Source organism: Micromys minutus (assembly GCF_963924665.1).
Source record: "Micromys minutus genome assembly, chromosome: 19".
Taxonomy (NCBI): domain Eukaryota; kingdom Metazoa; phylum Chordata; class Mammalia; order Rodentia; family Muridae; genus Micromys; species Micromys minutus.
The window spans coordinates 25,040,528-25,060,409 of NC_137954.1; the positions used below are offsets into that span (position 1 = coordinate 25,040,528).

The window sequence follows — 19,882 nt, forward strand, 5'->3', positions numbered from 1 at the left end:
ACCTTCTGTTTGTATACCTCAGAGCCAGAGAGCCTGAGGTGGAGCTGTCGGGCTGGGGGTAGGCAGGCAGCAGTCTCAAGCATCCAGAACTCCATCCTGGCTGTTCTAAGAACCTATGCTGCCATTAGCCTCTATATAGGGAACCCTCAAAGACATGAGGGTATAACCTATGGTCTAAGAATCAAGGTTTGATGTTTACTGGGGAGACCCTAAACTTCAATCTGCTTGGGTCTCCTCTCTTGTGTTTCCCTCCCTTCCAAGGGCTCTTCTTAGAGCTCCTAGGGACAGAGAAATCATTTGTGTTGCTAAAAGCATGAGCTCTACTCCCCTTGTCTCCCTGTCTGAACTGCAGAAGTGCAGGCCTCACTCGGATGCTATGCAATGCTCACAAAGGCTGAGCCCAGCAGACAGAAACAGATTAGGGAGAGACAGACAGGGCTGGAGCTAGAGAGGAGCCGATTCACAGGGCAGATTTGATTCAGAATCAGATCTTCGGAATCGGAAGAGGCTTTAGGAATTCATTCTATCTTATTCTCCTAACAGCCATTTTTATCTGATCATAAAGGTAAGACATGTTAAATCTCCAAGTTTTATCAGGCAGAAGCAGGGGATCAGAGAGACAAAATGACTTCCCCAAGGTCACATAACTGGCAAGCCCTGGGCTACATCTCCTCGATCTTGTCAGAGAGAAGGGAAGGCTGGTTAAATGAATGAAGTTTGCATTGCATGACTTGGAGACATTCCTAGCTCAGCTGCCCCAGGAGGTGAGTGAGGGGCTCTTCTAAGGTGAATTGGAGGGAATCTTCACCAGTAAGTTCTACACTGGGACTTGTAGCTTTCAGTCTGGACCTGCTGCCTTCGCCTTGAAAATAGTGGGTTGTTCTAGATAGCCCGAGGAGTCATAGACAGCCAGGGAGCCTGCTCTCAATGCTGTTCCAAAGGCTGATACAGGAAATGGTCAGATGAGAAACATTCAGAAACTAACATAATTAGTGAATCATACACAGGTTCTAAACATAACCCAACCAGAAAAACACAGTTAACAAATGTGGCCAAAAAAGCCATCCACCTTTTATAAAGCCTACCACCTCCATGAAGTCTTCCTGGTTCCACTACCTTTATTCCCCTAGACCTCTACCCTGTAGAATATAATGTGCTTCCCTCTCCTTAGTATCTCTGGCTTATCCTTTCAATAAGTTCAGGAAAGTTTCCTGGAGAAAATGGGATTCTGAGAGCTTGATAGAAAGCAGTATGGAATTCTAAGAGAGAGTTGTAGCTTAGAGGCCCAGAAGGATAGTCAGAGTGGGAGAAAGGAGTGTTCCTCTAAGCCAGGAAGAGTCTCAGATGAAGAGTAAAGAGGGGATATGAGACAATCAGAGGCACCTGGTGTGCGGACCCTGGATCAGGAAAAAGTTCTTGATTCTGACAAACGGGATAAGAGAAGATCACGGTACCTGGAGCAGTACCCGGGAGCGTGCAGAGACCAGTGTCCTAAATAGTCCTGACGTCAAGGAGAGACTCCTGGGAGCTAGAAGGACCCACGTGCCACTCAGATCCACGTGCCAGGTTTCTGCCAGCACAGCTCAGTCTCTGTGGGGCCTGTCCTTAACCACCAGTGAGCCAACTGTTCCTTGTGTGTCAAATAAAGGCTGACTCAGAAGGCCTTGTAGGAGTAAGTGGGGGCAGTTATAGGAGCTGCAAAGAGGGAATGTTTCCCCATGGTTATGGGGAGAATGAGAGGTTGAACAGAACAGCTGAGGCCACAAGACAATAACGATCAGATTCAAGGGCACAAGTGTGACCCAGCTGAGAAAGAGTACATTGGGACTGGTGAGATGGCTCAGTGGGTAGTCACTTAGAGCCTAGCCCGAAAGGACATGAGTTTGGTCACCCATAATCCCTATGGCAGGAGGAAAGAACTGACTCCTCAACCTTGTTCTCTGACCTCTACGCATGCTGTGACAATCACCTGCAGCTCTCCTATAATAAACAAACAAGCAAGATAACTTTTAAAATGTCTGTGTGTGAGACCATGGTTTCCATGAAAGGGGAAGATTTGAGGAAGCCATACCTCAGCTTCCAGGGAGGGGTGGGCAAGCAGTGATTGTGAAACCGCAGAAAAAAGCTGGGGCCTCTGTTGCTGTGAGCTGAAACCCAAGGGGATTCTGGAACAGCCTGTCTATAATGAAACACACACACACACAGAGGAATGTGGGCACACACTGATTCTGACAACAGTGGCTTTTAGTGCTGTGCTGGGGTCTTGTGGAAATGGAGGCGGGACTAATGGTGCCTATAATCCCAAAATCTGGGAGGCTGAGGAAGGATGGTGAGTTCAAAGCCAGCTTGAGTGTGGCGCGCACACACACACACACACAGGGGGGGGAGTGAAGGGAGGGAGGGACAGGGGGGAGAGAAATTGAGAGAAAGAGAGGAGAGATGGAGAGAGAGAGAGAGAGAGAGAGAGAGAGAGAGAGAGAGAGAGAGAGACTGAGATCGAAGACCCCCTTGCCAATGCCCAAGGTTCACCAAGGCTCCTCCTGGCAGGGAAGCCACAGACAGCGGGCTGGAAGGAGGGTCCTACAAGGCACACTGAACTGGTCCAGGACAAGTGGTTCTTGTCTAACCTGCCGATAAGGCTCAAAGTCTAGGACCAAGGCCCATGGGGACTGGAGCAAGAATGGAGGGATCCAGAGAAATGGGCGGCACCCAGACCAGCAGCTAGCATCTGGGAGTGGGAACAGCTGGGACCTGAGCATCAGGAAGCTGTTTAAAGGTTAAAGTTCACCTCAACTTGGACCCGGATCTTGACTGGAAGTTAGGCCTACCTTCTTGTGCCGATTTCTACCTAGAAGGTCCCATTTGCTCTTCCAGACTGGGGTCATCAACGAATTCAATTTCCAGGGTCCCCTAGAGTCCAGCTATCCATCATGTAAGCAAGGGTGGGATGAATGTGTTGTTGGAACGACCAATCAAAAATGAGCTGTCCAGGGGGCCAGAGCCAGAAGCAGGGAGCCATTAGGTTGTCTTTAAACTGCCTCCTACTCCTGCCCTGTGAAGCAAACACACACACTCCCTCTGCCAAGGGGAAAGGGTGCATTTGCTCAAAGTCTCACACAGCATTCTCTCACAGAGCAGGAATGAGCCTGTAGTAGACTCCCCACCCCAACCCCGTCCCCAAGGTGGTGGTGGGGCGATGAAGAGGGTAGCAACCGGACGTCCAGGTAGAAGCCAGAAGGTGCAACTGGGGTGTCTCGATTAGAGCACTCGCTGCCATACTGCCCACTAAACAAACCCAAAGGTGAACAAATGGCAGGCTGTTCCCATGGCTTCTATACTGCGGCTTGGACCCCAGTGTATCAAAACATTCAGACCCACGGTCTTAGGCTTTGGAGGGAGCGATGGGAAGAACCATTTTCACCTCACTTCAACCCCCTGCTCAGCCAGAGTCACACACACACACACACACACACACACACACACACACACACACACCATCTCTCCTTTTCCTCCTTTCCCCCCTTTTCCCCTTTTGGTAAAGGTAAAGGACTGAAGACTCCAGGCGATGGGTAGGGAGGGACATTAGATTAGTATGCAACATTTCATTGGGTAGAAGAGCCGCCGATCAAAGGCAGCTAGGGTCAGGATTGGCTGCGTGAGACGGGGCGCGGCGTGGCGAAAGAAGGGGCCCAAGGGGTGGGGCTGACGCTGCAGCTGGCGCAGCTTCTGCTCAGAGCAGCCGCCGCGGCGCAGCAGAGCGGCTCTATCCCCCGCCCGTCCGCGCGCCCGGGCCGGGGCTAGGCCCCCCACCGCCGGGTCCCCCGGGGCTGCAGCAGCAGCGGCGCCGCCCGCGGTTCCCGCTGGGGCCCGGGCGCCGGCCCCGCTCTGCAGGATGGGCACGGTGCTGTCGCTTTCCCCTGCTTCCTCGGCCAAGGGCCGGAGGCCGGGAGGGCTGCCGGAGGAGAAAAAGAAGGCGCCGCCCGCGGGGGACGAGGCGCTGGGGGGCTACGGCGCGCCGCCGGCAGGCAAGGGCGGCAAAGGCGAGAGCCGGCTCAAACGGCCGTCCGTGCTCATCTCGGCGCTCACCTGGAAGCGCCTAGTGGCAGCCTCGGCCAAGAAGAAGAAAGGCAGCAAAAAGGTGACGCCCAAGCCAGCGTCCACCGGTCCCGACCCTTTGGTCCAGCAACGCAACCGCGAGAACCTTCTCCGCAAGGGCCGCGACGCCCCCGACGGTGGCGGAGCAGCCAAGCCCCTGGCCGTGCCGGTGCCCACGGTGCCCACGACCGCTGCCACCTGCGAGCCCCCGTCGGGGGGCAACGCGACCGCCCCGCCACCAGGCTCAGGCGGGGGAAAGCCGCCGCCGCCGCCACCCCCAGCCCCGCAGGCGGCCCCGCCAGCGCCCGGAGGCTCGCCGCGGCGGGTCATCGTGCAGGCGTCCACCGGCGAGCTGCTCCGCTGCCTCGGCGACTTCGTGTGCCGACGCTGCTACCGCCTCAAGGAGCTGAGCCCCGGCGAGCTGGTGGGCTGGTTCCGCGGCGTGGACCGCTCGCTGCTGCTGCAGGGCTGGCAAGACCAGGCCTTCATTACCCCCGCCAACCTGGTGTTCGTGTACCTGCTGTGCCGCGAGTCGCTGCGCGGGGACGAGCTGGCGTCGGCCGCCGAACTGCAGGCCGCCTTCCTCACCTGCCTCTACCTCGCCTACTCCTACATGGGCAACGAGATCTCCTACCCACTCAAGCCCTTCCTCGTGGAGCCCGACAAGGAGCGCTTCTGGCAGCGCTGCCTGCGCCTCATCCAGCGGCTCAGCCCGCAGATGCTGCGGCTCAACGCCGACCCCCACTTCTTCACGCAAGTCTTTCAAGACCTCAAGAACGAGGGCGAGGCCGCGACAAGCACCGGGGGTCCACCGAGCGGAAGCGCATCCACCACCTCCTCCTCCTCGACCGCCAGGGACAGCTGCGCGGCCGGAGCCAAGCATTGGACTATGAACTTGGACCGCTAGGAATTCCCAGGGGCCGCGCCCGCCCCCCGCCCCAGCCCCTCACACACACCCGGAACCCCCGGGACCATCAAGTCACCGTCGCTATTACCGCTGCTCTACGCCCAGGCTGGGCCGAGGAGGAGCTGCCCCTGCCCCACCGGGGAAGGTGGAGGCTAGGAAGCCAGAGGCCATGGTGTCTGGATTTACTGGGCGTGGGGTGGGCGTGGGGGATGATCGCGGGAAGTGCACCCCCAACTTTGTTCACCCTTTCCGTCTGTCTGCGCCTCCATCTTTCCATTTCTGCCCTGGTCTCCCTCTTCCCTGCTGTGGGCATCTCAAAGTCCACCACCCTGGGTTTTGTCCAGTCCTTCACCTTTCTGTGTCTTTCTTCCTGTCTGCAGCTCCCCCTCTCTTTGCCTGTCCATTGGCATTCCCTGGGCTTTACCCTTTTTTACCGTACCCCGAGCCTGATAGTTCCCCCACCCCCTTGCTGTTCCCGGTTCTTCAGCACCTATGTTTCCATGTAACCCTTCCTGTTCCCTTTCCTTCACCTGTCATGTCACCTCCCTTCCTACTGTCTGCCTTCCCTCTCTCTGCTTGTGTCACCCTGCACCGCCCCTACAGACCCCCAAGACTCTACCCCCTTTCCCCAGATAAAAAAGACCCTTAGGTTTTTTGTTTGTTTGTTTGTTTTTTGTTTTTTTTGTTTTTAATTCGGATAGACTGGACAGGAATCTTCAGCCCTGAGTGTCCAGGCAAAGATCAGGGTGATCCTTTCCTTCACCCCCACGGCCTCTCCCCACCTTTTCCAACGTGTTGCATGCTGGGAGTTGAGGGGGAAAGGGCTGCTGCCTTCATTTAGGCGACCGAGATTTGAGGGCAAGACCCAACCTGGTAGATTACCCTGCTTGCAGCAGTGGTGTCTTCTCTGTGGATGGGTAGAAAGAGAAAGAAAACTCTTCTTATCTGGGGGAGGGGCGCCCTCTTCCTTATCTTTAGATTTCTTGTTATTCCCCCTCCCCACACTTTAATTTATTTCGCTGTTTCAGGAGGGTGGGTGGGTGGGGAGGGGGCTGGGCCGGGAATTGTTCGAGGTGCTGAGCTGGGCGGGACCGGAATCCTCCTGGAAGAGTACCAGGGACTGACTGGGTTGGGCCTGGGGCCTTGTCCAAGGTGCCAATGATGCGGGCCGACGGCGCAGGCCGCACTATCTGTCTGTCCGTCTGTCCTGGAGAGAACTATAAAGCGCTGGAAGCGCCTACAGATGGTTTTGCGCCGGCCTCTCTTTGGGTCCTGGGGGGCGGGAAAAAGGAACGGGTGTAGGAGTGAAACTGTTTAGGGGTTAGGACGAGAAACAGGGATCTAGAGGGGGAAAGTCGGGTCCCTGAGATCTGTAAGCTGCTACCTGCCCCCACTGGCTTTCGTTTTAGAGTCGAGTGTTATAACCCAAGGGTCGAGGCTGAACAACCTCCCCATCCTGGCTTCCATCTTGTCTGCCTTCCCTCCTTATTAATACGCAGGCTACTTAAGGACAAATGGTAAAGAGACAGAAGTCTCCCCTTCTGTCCCTTGAGACAGAAAGCCATGTTAACTGTTTTTATTTCTTTCCCTTCTTCACACCATATATTGATTGAGTCAGGAGTCTAGTCAGGCCTGACTAAGCTCGTGCTTACCTCTCTCAGTTGGGATATGAGTACCACCCTCACCCCGTGAGGCTGCTTTGGTCACAGGCCCACCTAGAGCAGTCTTTGGAGACCCATTTCTGCTTGACACTCAGACCTTGACCTTTGACCACCAGAGGAGTGCAAATACAGGCAGAAACAAAGGGGGAAACGAAAGCCTTTTTCAATAGAAAAAAGGAGGACTTAAGCTAGTTGGCTCCAAATCTCTGCTTAGTCCCCATTGCCCTCTTAGTTACACAGCGAAACAGCACATTTAGTGTTGCGTCCGCTCAAGAAGGACTGACTGCAGGCAGAACGTTTGTGATTGTCAACCTGGTCACCACCGTGGCCACAAAGATCCAGAAAGAGTTCCGGGAGGGGCCGGCAAAGGGAAGGCTCGCTGTCCATGGTGCTGAAAAGCGCATTCGTGCAGGGTGGGGGCTTGCACTAGCTGCAAGAGAGGGGGACTCGGCCACAGATCTTCTGAATAATTTAAGAATGGGGTGTAAGCTATTCTGGCGACAAGTTACAGAAGTCTTGCCCGAGATCCAAGAATATCGCCTCCCTCTTGCCGTCCTCAGAGGACAGGACTTGGCTTTCACCTGACCTGTACCCAGAGCCCTAGCACCCCGGCCTGAAGGCGGAAATCCTCGGTCCAGATTTGTGAATCGAGTTCCCGAGGGGAGGTTGGGGAGGGGGGAGGAAGCTAGCGGAAGGGAAGGCGGGAGCAGCCGCCCATTGGCTGGAATTTGGCGCAGTCAACGCGGTGCCGTCATCTCTCTGGATTTGGGAGGAGGGAAGGAAGATCACTTGGGTCACTCCGCGGCTGTCGCTCTGGTAACCAGACTGAGCGGGCGGGGCCAGTTTTCCACTCTCTTACCTTTGGGTGGGGAAAGCACCCTGGTTTTCCTAATTTGGAACTAATTAGTGAGACTAGCTACTTGATTGGAATTTCAGAGTTAGAGCAGCCTAAAGGGGACAAGGAAGAGACTCGAAAGCAGATAGAAATTTTTAAAAATCTTGCCCTTGGGAGACTACCTAGCTACTGCCCTGAACTCCTGGACACAGCGTCTTCTTTCTGCTCCCAAGGGCATGAGTGTGCATGCACACGTAGACGCCCTCGTGTGCTTCCTGGAACCTAAGGTCTGGTACTGAAGAACTCAGATGAGAAGCGTGGGGGGGGGCATCATTGAGTGGTGTCAGCAAGCCCTGTTACATCCCAAGCAGGACACACTGCTATAATCCGATTAGAGTTAGGGGTGGGGTTCTGGAAGATGATCAACAGGACTGCGTGTAGCAATTAGCTTTCTGGGTTACATTTGATAGGTGTCCTGTTTTCTCTGGGTGGCAATAGGAAAAAGGACCCAGAACATTCTTCTGAGAAGCCAAAAGGAAAAACCGTAAATGAAAGAGAAATGTAAACGTAAAAGAGCAAAGCGCCTTCTCTTTCCTGCCAGAGATCGAACCTGGGGCTAAATGCACCCAAGGTTGATAAAGAGGGTCTAGAACTCTCTGGAGAGCCCAGGAGGACCAGGAGTAGGCTGAACTGGAAATGGAGGTTGGGAGAGAGAATTCCATTCGTAGCCATGACTCAGCACTTGCCCTTGCAAAGGACCAGAGCACAGGGCTGGTAAGAGTGAAGGGTTGTGGAAAAGCCAATAGGTGGCTGACAAGAGACGCACCCCCTTGCACAATGCATACATTCATCAGTACATGGCCAGAGGCATGTATTTTAACCCAAGCAGACATGAATGTGTTGGTACTGCTGAAGGTTGATTCAATTATATGCATGTATGTGTTCGCTCCGTCTGTGTTCCCCTTGCTGGACATTGCAAAGAACACTCTGTCCCGAGAGCCATGCTTGCCTGTCCCCAGAATACCTTAGTACTTATTAGAAAAGGAGAAATGTTAAAAACTCCCAGATATGGGAGGGAGTTGTCATGGAAACCCTTTTGCCTGCCAGCCAGGGTGCCCAGCAACCAGAGCATCTGGCAGTATCCAGGAGAAGAATATCCTATGGCCTCTGCATACTGGGACTCTGCTTCAGGCATTCAAATGGGTACTTCTGGAAGGTCTCTGCCAAGGAACCTCTCAAAACAACGCCCCCACACCAGAGTCAGACTATCAGAATATCAAGAATATAAAAGAAGCTATGTGTAAGGATGTGACCTTAAAGTACCCCCTTCTTCATGTATTCCTTTTTGTTCTCTCTCCCTACTGTTCAGGATCTCACTGTGTAGCCAGGGCTGGTCAGGAACTCTGTGTAGACCAGGCTAGTGTGGAACTTGGAGCAATTCTCTGGTTGTCTTGTCTTTGCCTTCTGAGTGCTATTACAGGCAGGTACCATATAATCAGCTTCAAGAAGTCGTCTTCCTTCCCTTATATGCAGTGGTTCATAACTTCTGTGAGTGGCCTCTAGAACAGGATGCACCGGCAACCACTGACTCATCTTTTCAACTCCCTACCCCATCTCCCACCTTGTCTCTTAAGTAGTCAGCTGCTCTTAAGATCTCTTTCTGCATCGAGACATTGGTCACAACAATTATCGGTTTTTCTTAAGAGTATCCTCCCTGTTCCTTCATGCCTCTTAGTCGTCTGTCTGTTGTTAATATTTAGTACCATAGATCTTAAAATTAGTCCCTCTCTGTATATTTTATACACGACAACTTAAAAATCAGGAAGAATAATGATGTGCTATATAAATAGAGAAATAAGTGTCTCTTTACAAAATAAACTTCCTACATGGTATTCCACCAAGGGGGGATAGGCAAAACAGTATGGAGGCTCAGAGCTATTTGGGAGGCTGAGGGTGGGAAGATTCCTTAAACCTACAGCAATGGTTCTTCCTAATGTTGCAACCCTTCATTCTCCATGTTGTGGTGACCCCCAACCATGACATTATTTCATTGCTACTTCATAACTGTAATTTTGCTACTGTTACGAATTGTAATGTAAACATCCAATGTGCAGGAGATCTGATATGTGAGGCTGTGAGTCTCAACCACAGGTTGAGAACTGCTGACCTACAGGATCAGACTCGCCTGCAAAATATAGTGATAACCTTAGCTCAAACACAATTGAACACATACACATGCTATTCCAGAGAAACTGCACCAAGAAAACCCTCAGAGTGAATAAAGCCAGCCACGCATGCCTATGACCTCAGCATGTCAGAGACTAAGGCAGGAGCACACTGGTTCAAGGACAGCCTGGATTACATAGGGACATCCTGTAAAGACTGGGAGGAAGACAGTATAGAGGGCTTACAAAAATGGATAATACTGGTACATGAATGGACAGTACTGTAGAGGGGGGAAAAAAAGGAGAGTCCAAAACTAAGTATGCCATCCTGGGAATCTAGCATAGGGTAAAAGTACCACTTAGAACTCATTAACTAGGAGAGCCTGCGAGTAGTTTACACCTGGGTAGCCATTTAGAGAAAGGGGGAAACAGTTCAACATTTATTTTGTTCAAGACAGTGTTTCTCTGTGTAGCCCTGACTGTCCTGAGACTTACTCTGTAGACCGGGCTGGCCTCAAGCTTAGAGATCTGCCTGCCTCTGACTTGTGAGTGCTAAGTTAAAGGCACACGACTACTCAGCTTTCTTGATCATTCTTTACCCTCAAAATATATCTAAAACTGATAAAAGATTTAATGACATATTCTATACAGCCTTAGATGAGGAGGTAATTAAAAATATCTAGTAATGTGAGAACTTAGAGAAATACTTGAAATATGGAGACATGACAGGGATTTAAATTTCCTTTTTACTTTATTATGCCCTGGAAGGAGAAAGGTTGGACTAGATTTAAATATTCACCAGTAGTCAAGCAGGGCTAAGTAAACTTTGAGCTATCCCACTTACTGAATTTTATATTATTCAGTTAAAACAAAGAAGTTAGCTGGACGTGGCCATCACAACTGTGCCTTTGAAGCTAAGATAAGGTGATTATAAATTTGATGTCAGCTGCATAGCAAAACTATGTCTCAGATAGATGAATGGATGGATGGATGGATGGATGGATGGATGGATGGATGGATGATGGATGGATGATGGATGATGGATGGATGGATGGATGGATGGATGATGGATGGATGATGGATGGATGATGGATGGATGGATGATGGATGGATGAATAGATGGATGGATAAATGGATGGATAAATGGATGGATGGATTGATAGGGACTGGAGCAATGGTTCATCAGTTGAATGCAGACTGGAGCTCAATCCCCAGTGCACACAGAGCAATTCACATTGGTCTTGTAACTCCAGTCCCAGGGGGTATCTGATGCCCTCTTTTGGCTTCCAGGGGCACTGCATTCACAGTGATGCACAGATATACATGCAGACAAAGCATCTATCCATACAAAATAATAAAATAAAACTACGACTACAGTAAATGGTAATAGTATTCTGCACAATTAGAAAACAGAAATTAATATATAATAGTAGTAAATATTAAAGTAAAAACTTGCATATAGGCTGTGCTTGGTGACTCACACCTTTAATGCCAACATCCCAGAGGCAGAGGCAGAGGCAGAGGCAGAGGCAGAGGCAGAGGCAGAGGCAGAGGCAGAGGCAGGTGGAGCTCTGTGAGTTCTAGGCCAGATAGTGAGCTGCAGGTCAGCCAGGACTATACAGTGACATCCTGTCTTTTTTGTTTGTTTGTTTGTTTTCTGTTTAAGAGTAATGGGACACCCAGGTAATAACTTTATTTTTTCAGTTAACATAACCAGCCCACAGTACAGCATTCGAAACCACAAGGTACTAATTCAAGGAAGGGAATGCCTTTCCTAAGTCACAACATTTGGCAAATAAATCTAGTACCCATCAATACAATAAAATACTAATTTTTTTTTTTTTGCTGGAGTCATATATTACCTTAGTGCTAATTTTTCACTTCAAAAATATGATTTAAGTACCAAATCCAAACACTGGTTTCCAGCAGAGCAGGTTATTTTATACAAATGAATGTCATTTAAAAATTTACAATTTCTCTTTGTAAAGTGAGCTCCTCATGCAGGTGGTTCTGGCTCACAGCAGCGGGCAACTGTGTGGACAGGAGGGCAGCCCGGTCTGTTCTGGTCGGTCCGCAGCCAGGGAGTGTTCCAGGACCTGGAGCTTTAAGATACTCCAGATCAACACCGAAGTCTTCTAAGTATTTAAAACAACAACAAACAAACCCTTGTTCACATGAACACAGCCTCACCCAGCCAGTCCTCTCCCATCCTAGCTTCAGATGATCCCTTTGATTTAAATGTTCTGGGTCTTTTGTTTTGATCAAAAGTCACAGCCTTACCCCAGCTCATTAAAAAAAAAAAAAAAAAACCTGCCTAAAATAATTGTGTCTTTTAAATAACAAATAATGTGATACCAGCTTGAGAGTCCTAGGGCCCTGCAGCTGCACACCAGTTTCCACTGTCATTTGTCTGCCTTTGTATTTGTCCCTTTGGTGTCCTATGCTTCCTCCTCTTGCAGATGCTGCCAGTTCTTCAGTCTCAGCGTTCAGTTTATGTATCGCCCACTCCATGACTTCTCGGCCTTTGTTAGCATTGGAAGATACGGTGCTTGCTTTGAGTCCTTCAAGGTAGCTGCTGAGACCCCTTTCCCAATGATGAGGTCATCCTCGGTTAGGACAGTTTTCTCCGGGTCTTGAGGGTGTGGCTTGTATGTGAGCCTCTCATCTTCTGAGGCCATATTTGTAAATGAGATGTTGGTGGACTCGTGCTCCATTGTCCTCTTTACCGGGTCAACTACAGAATTCTCTTGTACACATGTTTTTGGTCTTGCTGAGTCAGTAAGAGTCTTCACAATGGACGGCAGACCCCACTCTGTGCTGAGCAGTCTGCGGCAGTGCAACTTCCCAGAGGGATCGACTTGTCTGCCCAGCACATTAACGCCAACCACGCTCGGGCTCATGGGGTTTGGGTATTTCTCCATTGCAGCTATGGTAACTGTTTCCCATGGATGGTCAAAGACATGTTCAGAAGTCCAGATCTCCATGGTGCCAGCCGCCTGCACGGTGTCCCTCAGCATCCCAGGGATGATGAGGGACAGAAGTTCGACGGCCCCACCCTCCCCCACCCCCGTCTTTTTTTTTTCCCTAAAGGCAGAGAAATTGCATAGAACCTGGGATGTGATAGGCTCTAAATAAATAGAGCTGATATGCAAATTTTATCCAGGTGTGATAAACACTAGTGGGCTACATCCATGTCCCATTTACTTCCTTAGAGCAACCAATAAATGAACTTTAAAAAGCGAGTTTTTGTGTTCTCTTCTATTGTCAGCGAGCCTGTGTCTAAATACATCTTTAGAATGTAACTGTGGCGATGACTCCATGGTGCTCAGATTTCTCTCTTCTTGGGCTATAGTTGAACACTGAGGTTTATGGTTTTGTTTTTGGTTTTGAGACAAACCACAGGATTTTTTTTACACAGGGTTTCTCTGTGTAGCCCTGACTGTCCTGGATATAGCTCTGTAGACCAGGCTAGCTTTGAATTCAGAGTTCCATAGGCCTCTGCCTCCCTGGTGCTGGCATTAAAGAATTAAAAGCCACCACCTGGCTGAGCATTAAAGTTTTACATTTAACTTTAATTTTTTCTTCTGGTTTCCTTATAGTATATGTGTTTCATTAATTGATCTATTTGGGGGACTTTTATTAAATTTTTATTTTATTTGCATAAGTCTTTTGCCTACTATATATGTGCCTAGTGCAAATAGAGACCAGAGGAGGACACTGGCTCCCCTGAAACTGGAGTCACAGATGGTTTAAACAACCATGCGGATGCTGAGAACTGAACCCAGGTCCTCTGTAAGAGCAACAAGTGCTCTTAAGCTGCAGAGCCATCTCTCCAACCCCAGGAAATTTGTTTTTTTTATATGGTGGGAAGTTGAAATACACTATTTTTCCCCAAATTAAGAGCACGTTTTTCCAACTTTAAAGTCTTCTATTTCCTAGTAAATGTCTTATAATGGCTACATCATCATCATCATCATCATCATCACTGTTGTTGCAATTACTCTGAAGCAGAGTTTAGCTACTGTTATCCAGGCTGGTCTCAAACTCATGAGCCTCCTTCCTCAGTCTCCAGATGCTGGGATTACAGGCGTGTGCCATGCTGACCGACTGCTATCATGTATTAACTTCTCACACATACAACCACTCCAGAGCTCTGCTGTATCCCACCGTTCTACATGACTACTAATGGACCAAGCTACACCTTTCATAACGGTGTCTTTGTGCTGTGGCTTTGTCTGTGGACATCCGTCAGTGATAGAGCGTTGCCTAATATGCATTATATTCATAGATCCTTTAATATGTGTTTATCTCAGTGGGGGGTGGGCACACATGGAAAACATGGAAGACAGCTTGTGAAGACCACTCTCTCCTCCTACCATTTGGGCCCCAGGGATAGAGCCCTAGTCCTCAGGCCACACCACTGAGCTACCTCACTGGTCCTTATCATTCTTTTGGTAAAAAAGCTTTAAAATTTCTCCTGCTCAGCTCTATAACATGCCTTTGAGAGTTGAGTTGGAACTTCATCATTTTCACAGATCAATTTGGACCGATCCAAGGATTTTACAGCGTTCGGTCCTTCCACCTAGAAACAGTCCGTTTTCTGTTTCCGAAGCCCTTTCCTGGGCCTTGGGGAGGGCGGATGGTGGAATTTTTCTCCTGCTTGTCATTTGTTAATTTGGGAGTATAATTTCTACTCCTGTTATAAATCTGATTCCCACTTCTTCTTCCTCATGCAAAGTTATAGGAAAAGAATAAATTTAACAATGTTGATCTTATATTTTACTAGAATTTTGTTGGTTTTGTTTTCTAGTTTAATTTTTTAAAACTTTCTAGGCAGACAGTCCATTGTCTATAAAAAAGAAAAAAAGAAAGGAAAAGGGACTTTTTCGTTCTTTGTTGGTTGCTTTTCAAGACAGGGTTTCTCTGTGTAGCCCTGACTGTCCTGGAACTCACTCTATAGACCAGGCTGGACTCAAATCACAGAGATCTGCCTTCCTCTGCTTCCTAAGTGCTGGGACTAAAGGTGTGCGCCACCAACCACCTCTGGCATACAAGGTCATTTTAATAGTGTCTCTAACCTATCATGTATCTTGTCTTTTTTGAAGATTTATTTTTAGTGTGTGTATGTGCGTGTGTACGTGTGTGCGTGTGAAAGAGGCTTCATATTGTCTTAGGGAGCTAGAGTTACAGGCAGACTTGGGTGCTAAGAACTAGCCCTGGGGCTGAGAACTTAGTATTGATCTCGCATATGATAACATGGTGTAGATGGGAGATGCCACACACTCCCACTCCTAGTCTTGGAGCTGCTGGCAGCTGTTGGCTAGTAGGAAGGGGGGAGACATTTTACTCTAACAGTACACTGTAGCCTTTGGTAAGTTGATCACCTTCCAGTGGAAGACCACACATCTAAGAGAACCGGGGCAGCACAAACTGGTCTTGAGAAAGACTTCCTTTAAAAAGAATAGACGACAGAGAGGGCTGGACGCAGGGAGGGGGAGGGAGATATAGTTAAAACATGTCAACATGTCGTATGAAATTCTTAATGAACTGATAAACTCAACCACACACACACCACAAACACACACGTGCACACATGTTTAGTTCACCATGAAAAAGAATGATGCAAGATTCCAACTGCCGAGCCATCTCTCCAGCCATCTCTCCAGCCATCTCTCCAGCCATCTCTCCAGCCATCTCTCCAGCCATCTCTCCAGCCATCTCTCCAGCCATCTCTCCAGCCATCTCTGCAGACATCTCTCCAGCCATCTCTCCAGGCCTTTTCTTGTCTTAATGCATTGATTGTACAGTGCTCAGTGGTAACAAGGAGAACGCAGATAAAAGACGTGAAAATATCTTTTTATTTTGCTCCAAACTTCTTGTTTATATTTTTGTTTTTTAAATGAGACATTTAAAATATTATTATTAAAAACAAAACAAGGGGCTAGAGAGATGGCTCAGTGGTTAAGAGCACTGACTACTCTTCCAGAGGTCCTGAGTTCAAATCCCAGCAACTACAATAGCTCACAACCATCTGTAATGGGATCTGATGCCCTCTTCTGGTGCTCTGCAGATAGCAACAATGCATTCATTGACATAAAATAAATGAATAATTCTTTAAAACAATAACAACAACAACAAAACCAGAACCTGAACCAGAACAGAACAAAGAGCTCCCAGCACTCAGGAGGCAGAGGCAGACAGATCTCTGAGTTCAAGGCCAGCCTGGTCTACAGAGAGAATTCCAGGACAGCCAGGGCTGACCCTGTTTTGGAAAAAAAATTAAACAAAAAAAGTATTTATTTAACTTTATTCATATACTTGGTTACCCGCACGTATGGGCATTATGTTCACACAGTGCCTGAGGAGACCAGAAGGGGGCATTAGATCCTTGATTGGGGTTACAGATGACTGTGAAGTAGTCTCAAAGAAGCTGGAAACTGAACAGGGTCCTTTGCAACAGCAGCATGTGCTCTTAACTACTGAGCTGTTGCTCTGGTCTCATTTGTTTGTTTGAGACAGCATTGATATGTTCTCCAAGATAGCCTAGAATTTGCCTTGTAGTCCAGGCTAACCTCAAACTTGTATTCTCCTACCTCGGCCCCTTAAGTCAAAAGCCATGTGGTAACACACTCAGCACGTTAGCCATAACTTGGACAGTGTTTCTCATATTTCAACAACTGCCTTATTTGTCTTTTAAATGTGAATAGATCCAGTCTCGTGTACGTTTGTGAGCAATACATCATTTCGGGTTGTGTTTTACAAGTTGATGAAATCTTAATCATCATAATCACTCAAGCTCCTCATTTTGTGCTGAGCACCAGCTGAATCATGTGTGACGGCATGAGCCTGGAGATGTACAAACTGGCGATATACGAGGAGCTTGATGCGTGTCCTTGTGGTTCTTTTATCTCCCATGACATTTAAAGACAGTATGATGTCTTGTCCTGAGCAAGGTGAGGAGCAGCGGCCGAGTCTCCAGCTGCTGATCCCAGACAGTTACTTGGTACCTGCGGGTTTCAGGTTTGTTTGGTTTTATTTTAAATCCATTCAGCAGAAGCAAGACTCTCATAATCCTTGTGTCAATCAAATGCCTGTAATGGGAATGTGGCTGTTGTTGAAATGAGAACTATGGCTATAGTAGTTGAGCTATTAATAAGTATTGACAGGGCCTAAGGGATAGAAACAGAGCTCAGTATGGTGTCCCAGGATGCTCCCATCAACTCTGCTGGCCCTTGAGGCAGTGGGGACCCTAGAGACTGCACCTCCAGTGAGCTTTCCTGTGACCTGGGTAACATGTGTTTACTTCTTGCTGCCAAGCCTGAAGCCCAGTGGGACCTGTGTGACTCTCTCTGGAGTGCCAGCAGGGAGCTTGCTTCGATTGCTGCTGTGTAGGGACTCCTGTCAGCCTAGGCCAGCACAGCAACATTCCTGAGTCTAGCCTGTGGGCATCAGGGATCTCCTGTCTCCTTACCTGGGTCTCCTCACTCCAGGAATCCCACCAGGCTTCTTGAGAACAAAGGGATGACAGCTGAGTCCCACCTCCATATGACATGCCTGCTTTTAAAAGACAGGGTCTCACATAACCCTGGCTAACCTCAAACTTTCTATGTAGAGCAGGCTGGTCTCAATTTCATAGAAACCCTCCTGCCTCTGCCTCCTAAATTCTGGGACTAAAAAAAAACCAAAGAAACAAAAAAAACTGGGCCATGGCTTGGCCTTTCACCTACTTTTATGATCTGTATTGAAGAGAGGTGAATTTTGACCCTAAATGTGGTGTTCATACTTGTGTACTATTAACTTAATGAATGTCCACGCTATAAGGAGAGGTAGAAACAACCTGAGATTTGCAGGAAATCTGGGCTCTGCTATTTTCTTGCTGAAAGACCTTGGAGCACCCCACACCTAAGCTGTTATATAGGGAAAAGACATACTGTTTAGTGTCGTGGGAATGTAATCCAGGATTTCATCCCTTCCATAACAAAATACACAGATACTTGAGCCCCTTATGTAAAATGGTGTTTACACAGAACCCATACATGTTCTTTCATGTGTTCTAGATCATCTTTTTATAAATATTTATTTTATGCATATGAGTATGCTGTAGCTATCTTTAGACACAACAGAAGGCATCAGATCCCATTACAGATGGCTGTGAGCCACCATATGATTGCTGGGAATTGAACTCAGGGCCTCTGGAAGAGCAGCCAGTGCTCTTAACCTCTGAGCCATTGCTCCAGCCCTAGATCATCTCTTGATTGCTAATAATGCCTAGTACAATGTAAATACTATGTAAGGAGCTGCTAGTGCTTACTTTGAAGAAGAGAGATACCAATAAAAAAAAAAAGAACTACATGTTCAGTACAAATGTGATTTCCCCCAACTTTCTGTGTGTGGTGCATGCATGTCTACATGTGTGTGCAGGCATGCTTGGTCATGGAGGCCAGAAGTTAACACTGGGATGTTTTCCTGTGTCAATCTCCCTGACAGTCACTCACTCCTTCATTCCTTGTTTCTTTGTTTTTCTTTCTAGACGAGTTCTCCCATCACCCTGGAGCTTGGCATTTTGGCTAGACCAACTGGCCAGGATCCACTTGTCTCCACCATCACCAATGGGGTTGAGGTGTGTGCCATGCTTGCTTTGTTTTGTTTGTACATTGGGGGCTGGGGAAACTCAGATCCTTTCCTTCATGCAGCAAGCACTTTACCCATTGAGTCACCTCCCCATGCCCTCAAATATTTTTGATTCCTAATTAATAGACTCTGCAGGTGTAGAACCAACCCATGGTCGACTCTAGTAACATTTCCTGTGTGAAAAGGGCTGCTGTGGACGGGGAGAGGCTTAGTAAGCAGAGTGATTCCTCTGTGAGTGTTAAAACTTAAGGCCAGAGCCACAGAACCCAAGGAAAGCTGAACACTGTAGTGTGTGTGAGAGAGAGAGATTCTCTGTGTGTGTGTGTGTGTGTGTGTGAGTGTATGTGTGTGAGTGTGTGTGTGAGTGTGTGTGAGTGTATGTGTGTGTGTGAGTATATGTGTGTGAGTGTGTGTGTGAGTGTGTGTGAGTGTATGTGTGTGTGAGTGTGTGTATGTGTGTGTGTATATGTAATCTCAGTGCTTCTACAATGAGAGAGAAAGTGGAAACAGGATAGTCTCCAGAAGCTTGAGGGCAAGTTAACTTAAGGAATACATCGGTGGACAAGAAATTCTGCCAGAAGTTGCAGAGATGGCTCAGTAGTTAAGAGTACTTGCTGCTCTTGCAGAAGACCTGGGTTCAGTTCCCAGCTCCCACACAGTGCTTCATAGCTATTCATAAATCCAGTTCCAGGGATTCTGATGCCCTCTTCAGATCTCCATGGATACTAAGGACATGCATTGAGTGTATACATACATGCAAACAAAACACTCATGCATAAAATAAAATAGTTCAAACAAAACACTTATATGAATAAAATGAAATAAATACATCTTTGAAAAGAAAAGGAAAGATGTTCACCTTGATTTTTCACAACCTACTTTGAAAACAGTTCTTAAACGCTTCAACCTCCCCTCTAGCCCACCATCCACCAGTACTAGAAAAGAAAGTTTAATGGGAAAGGGGGATGTGGACCTGTTTAGAAACAGTTCTTTGGGGAGATTCCAGCCTTTGCTGTCAGCAGTCCAGGCCTCTAGCAAACACCAACACGAACCAGCAGCTGCAGTCCAGTCCAGTCCGGCAATCACCACTCACAAATCAGCCAGGTCAGTTCTATCAGGAAGAAATCTCAAGGCTCCACCAAGCGGCCTGAGTCTGAGGAAGCATCAAGAAGCCCCCAGAATATTAGAGTTCTTTGATGAGTTACTATCTACAAAGTCATGACAACCAAAGATCAGCAACGAGACACAAGACAAATCAATACAGGAGTGTCCTCGGGGAAGACTAGCGAGGCAGAGCGAAGGGAAATCAAGGCCAGAGCCTCATCCTCCTGTGTGTGGGATCAGATTTACGTTTGTTCTAAACACCACAGGCCCCCTCACACGTCTGCTTCAGCAAAACATCCTTTCACCTGTCTGCCTTAGAAAAACATCACATGACATAACCGAGTTTCTTTTAATTACTTATCTATTTTCTGTATATAAACACACTGTAGCTATCTTCAGATACACCAGAAGAGGGCATCAGATCCATTACAAATGGTTGTGAGACACCATGTGGTTACTGGGAATTGAACTCAGGACCTCTGAA

At 48.1% G+C, this 19,882-nt stretch overlaps 1 protein-coding gene and 1 pseudogene across 2 annotated transcripts; one reads left to right on the top strand and one right to left on the bottom strand.

Annotated features, from left to right (window-relative positions):
• Nucleotides 1-3,892: 3,892 nt before the first annotated feature.
• On the top strand, nt 3,893-5,002 carry CDK5R2 (cyclin dependent kinase 5 regulatory subunit 2; the record flags this gene model as incomplete). Its single annotated transcript, XM_080933057.1, has 1 exon — nt 3,893-5,002. One exon carries the CDS (start codon nt 3,893-3,895, stop codon nt 5,000-5,002), a length of 1,110 nt encoding a protein of 369 aa, XP_080789183.1.
• Nucleotides 5,003-6,013: 1,011 nt separating this feature from the next.
• Nucleotides 6,014-12,663, bottom strand: LOC308433043 (PRELI domain containing protein 3B-like; annotated as a pseudogene). The gene is made up of 2 exons: nt 12,019-12,663; nt 6,014-6,274 (listed from the first exon to the last, which is right to left on the bottom strand). The product of its transcript is annotated as a PRELI domain containing protein 3B-like (transcript).
• Between the last annotated feature and the right edge of the window lie 7,219 nt (nt 12,664-19,882).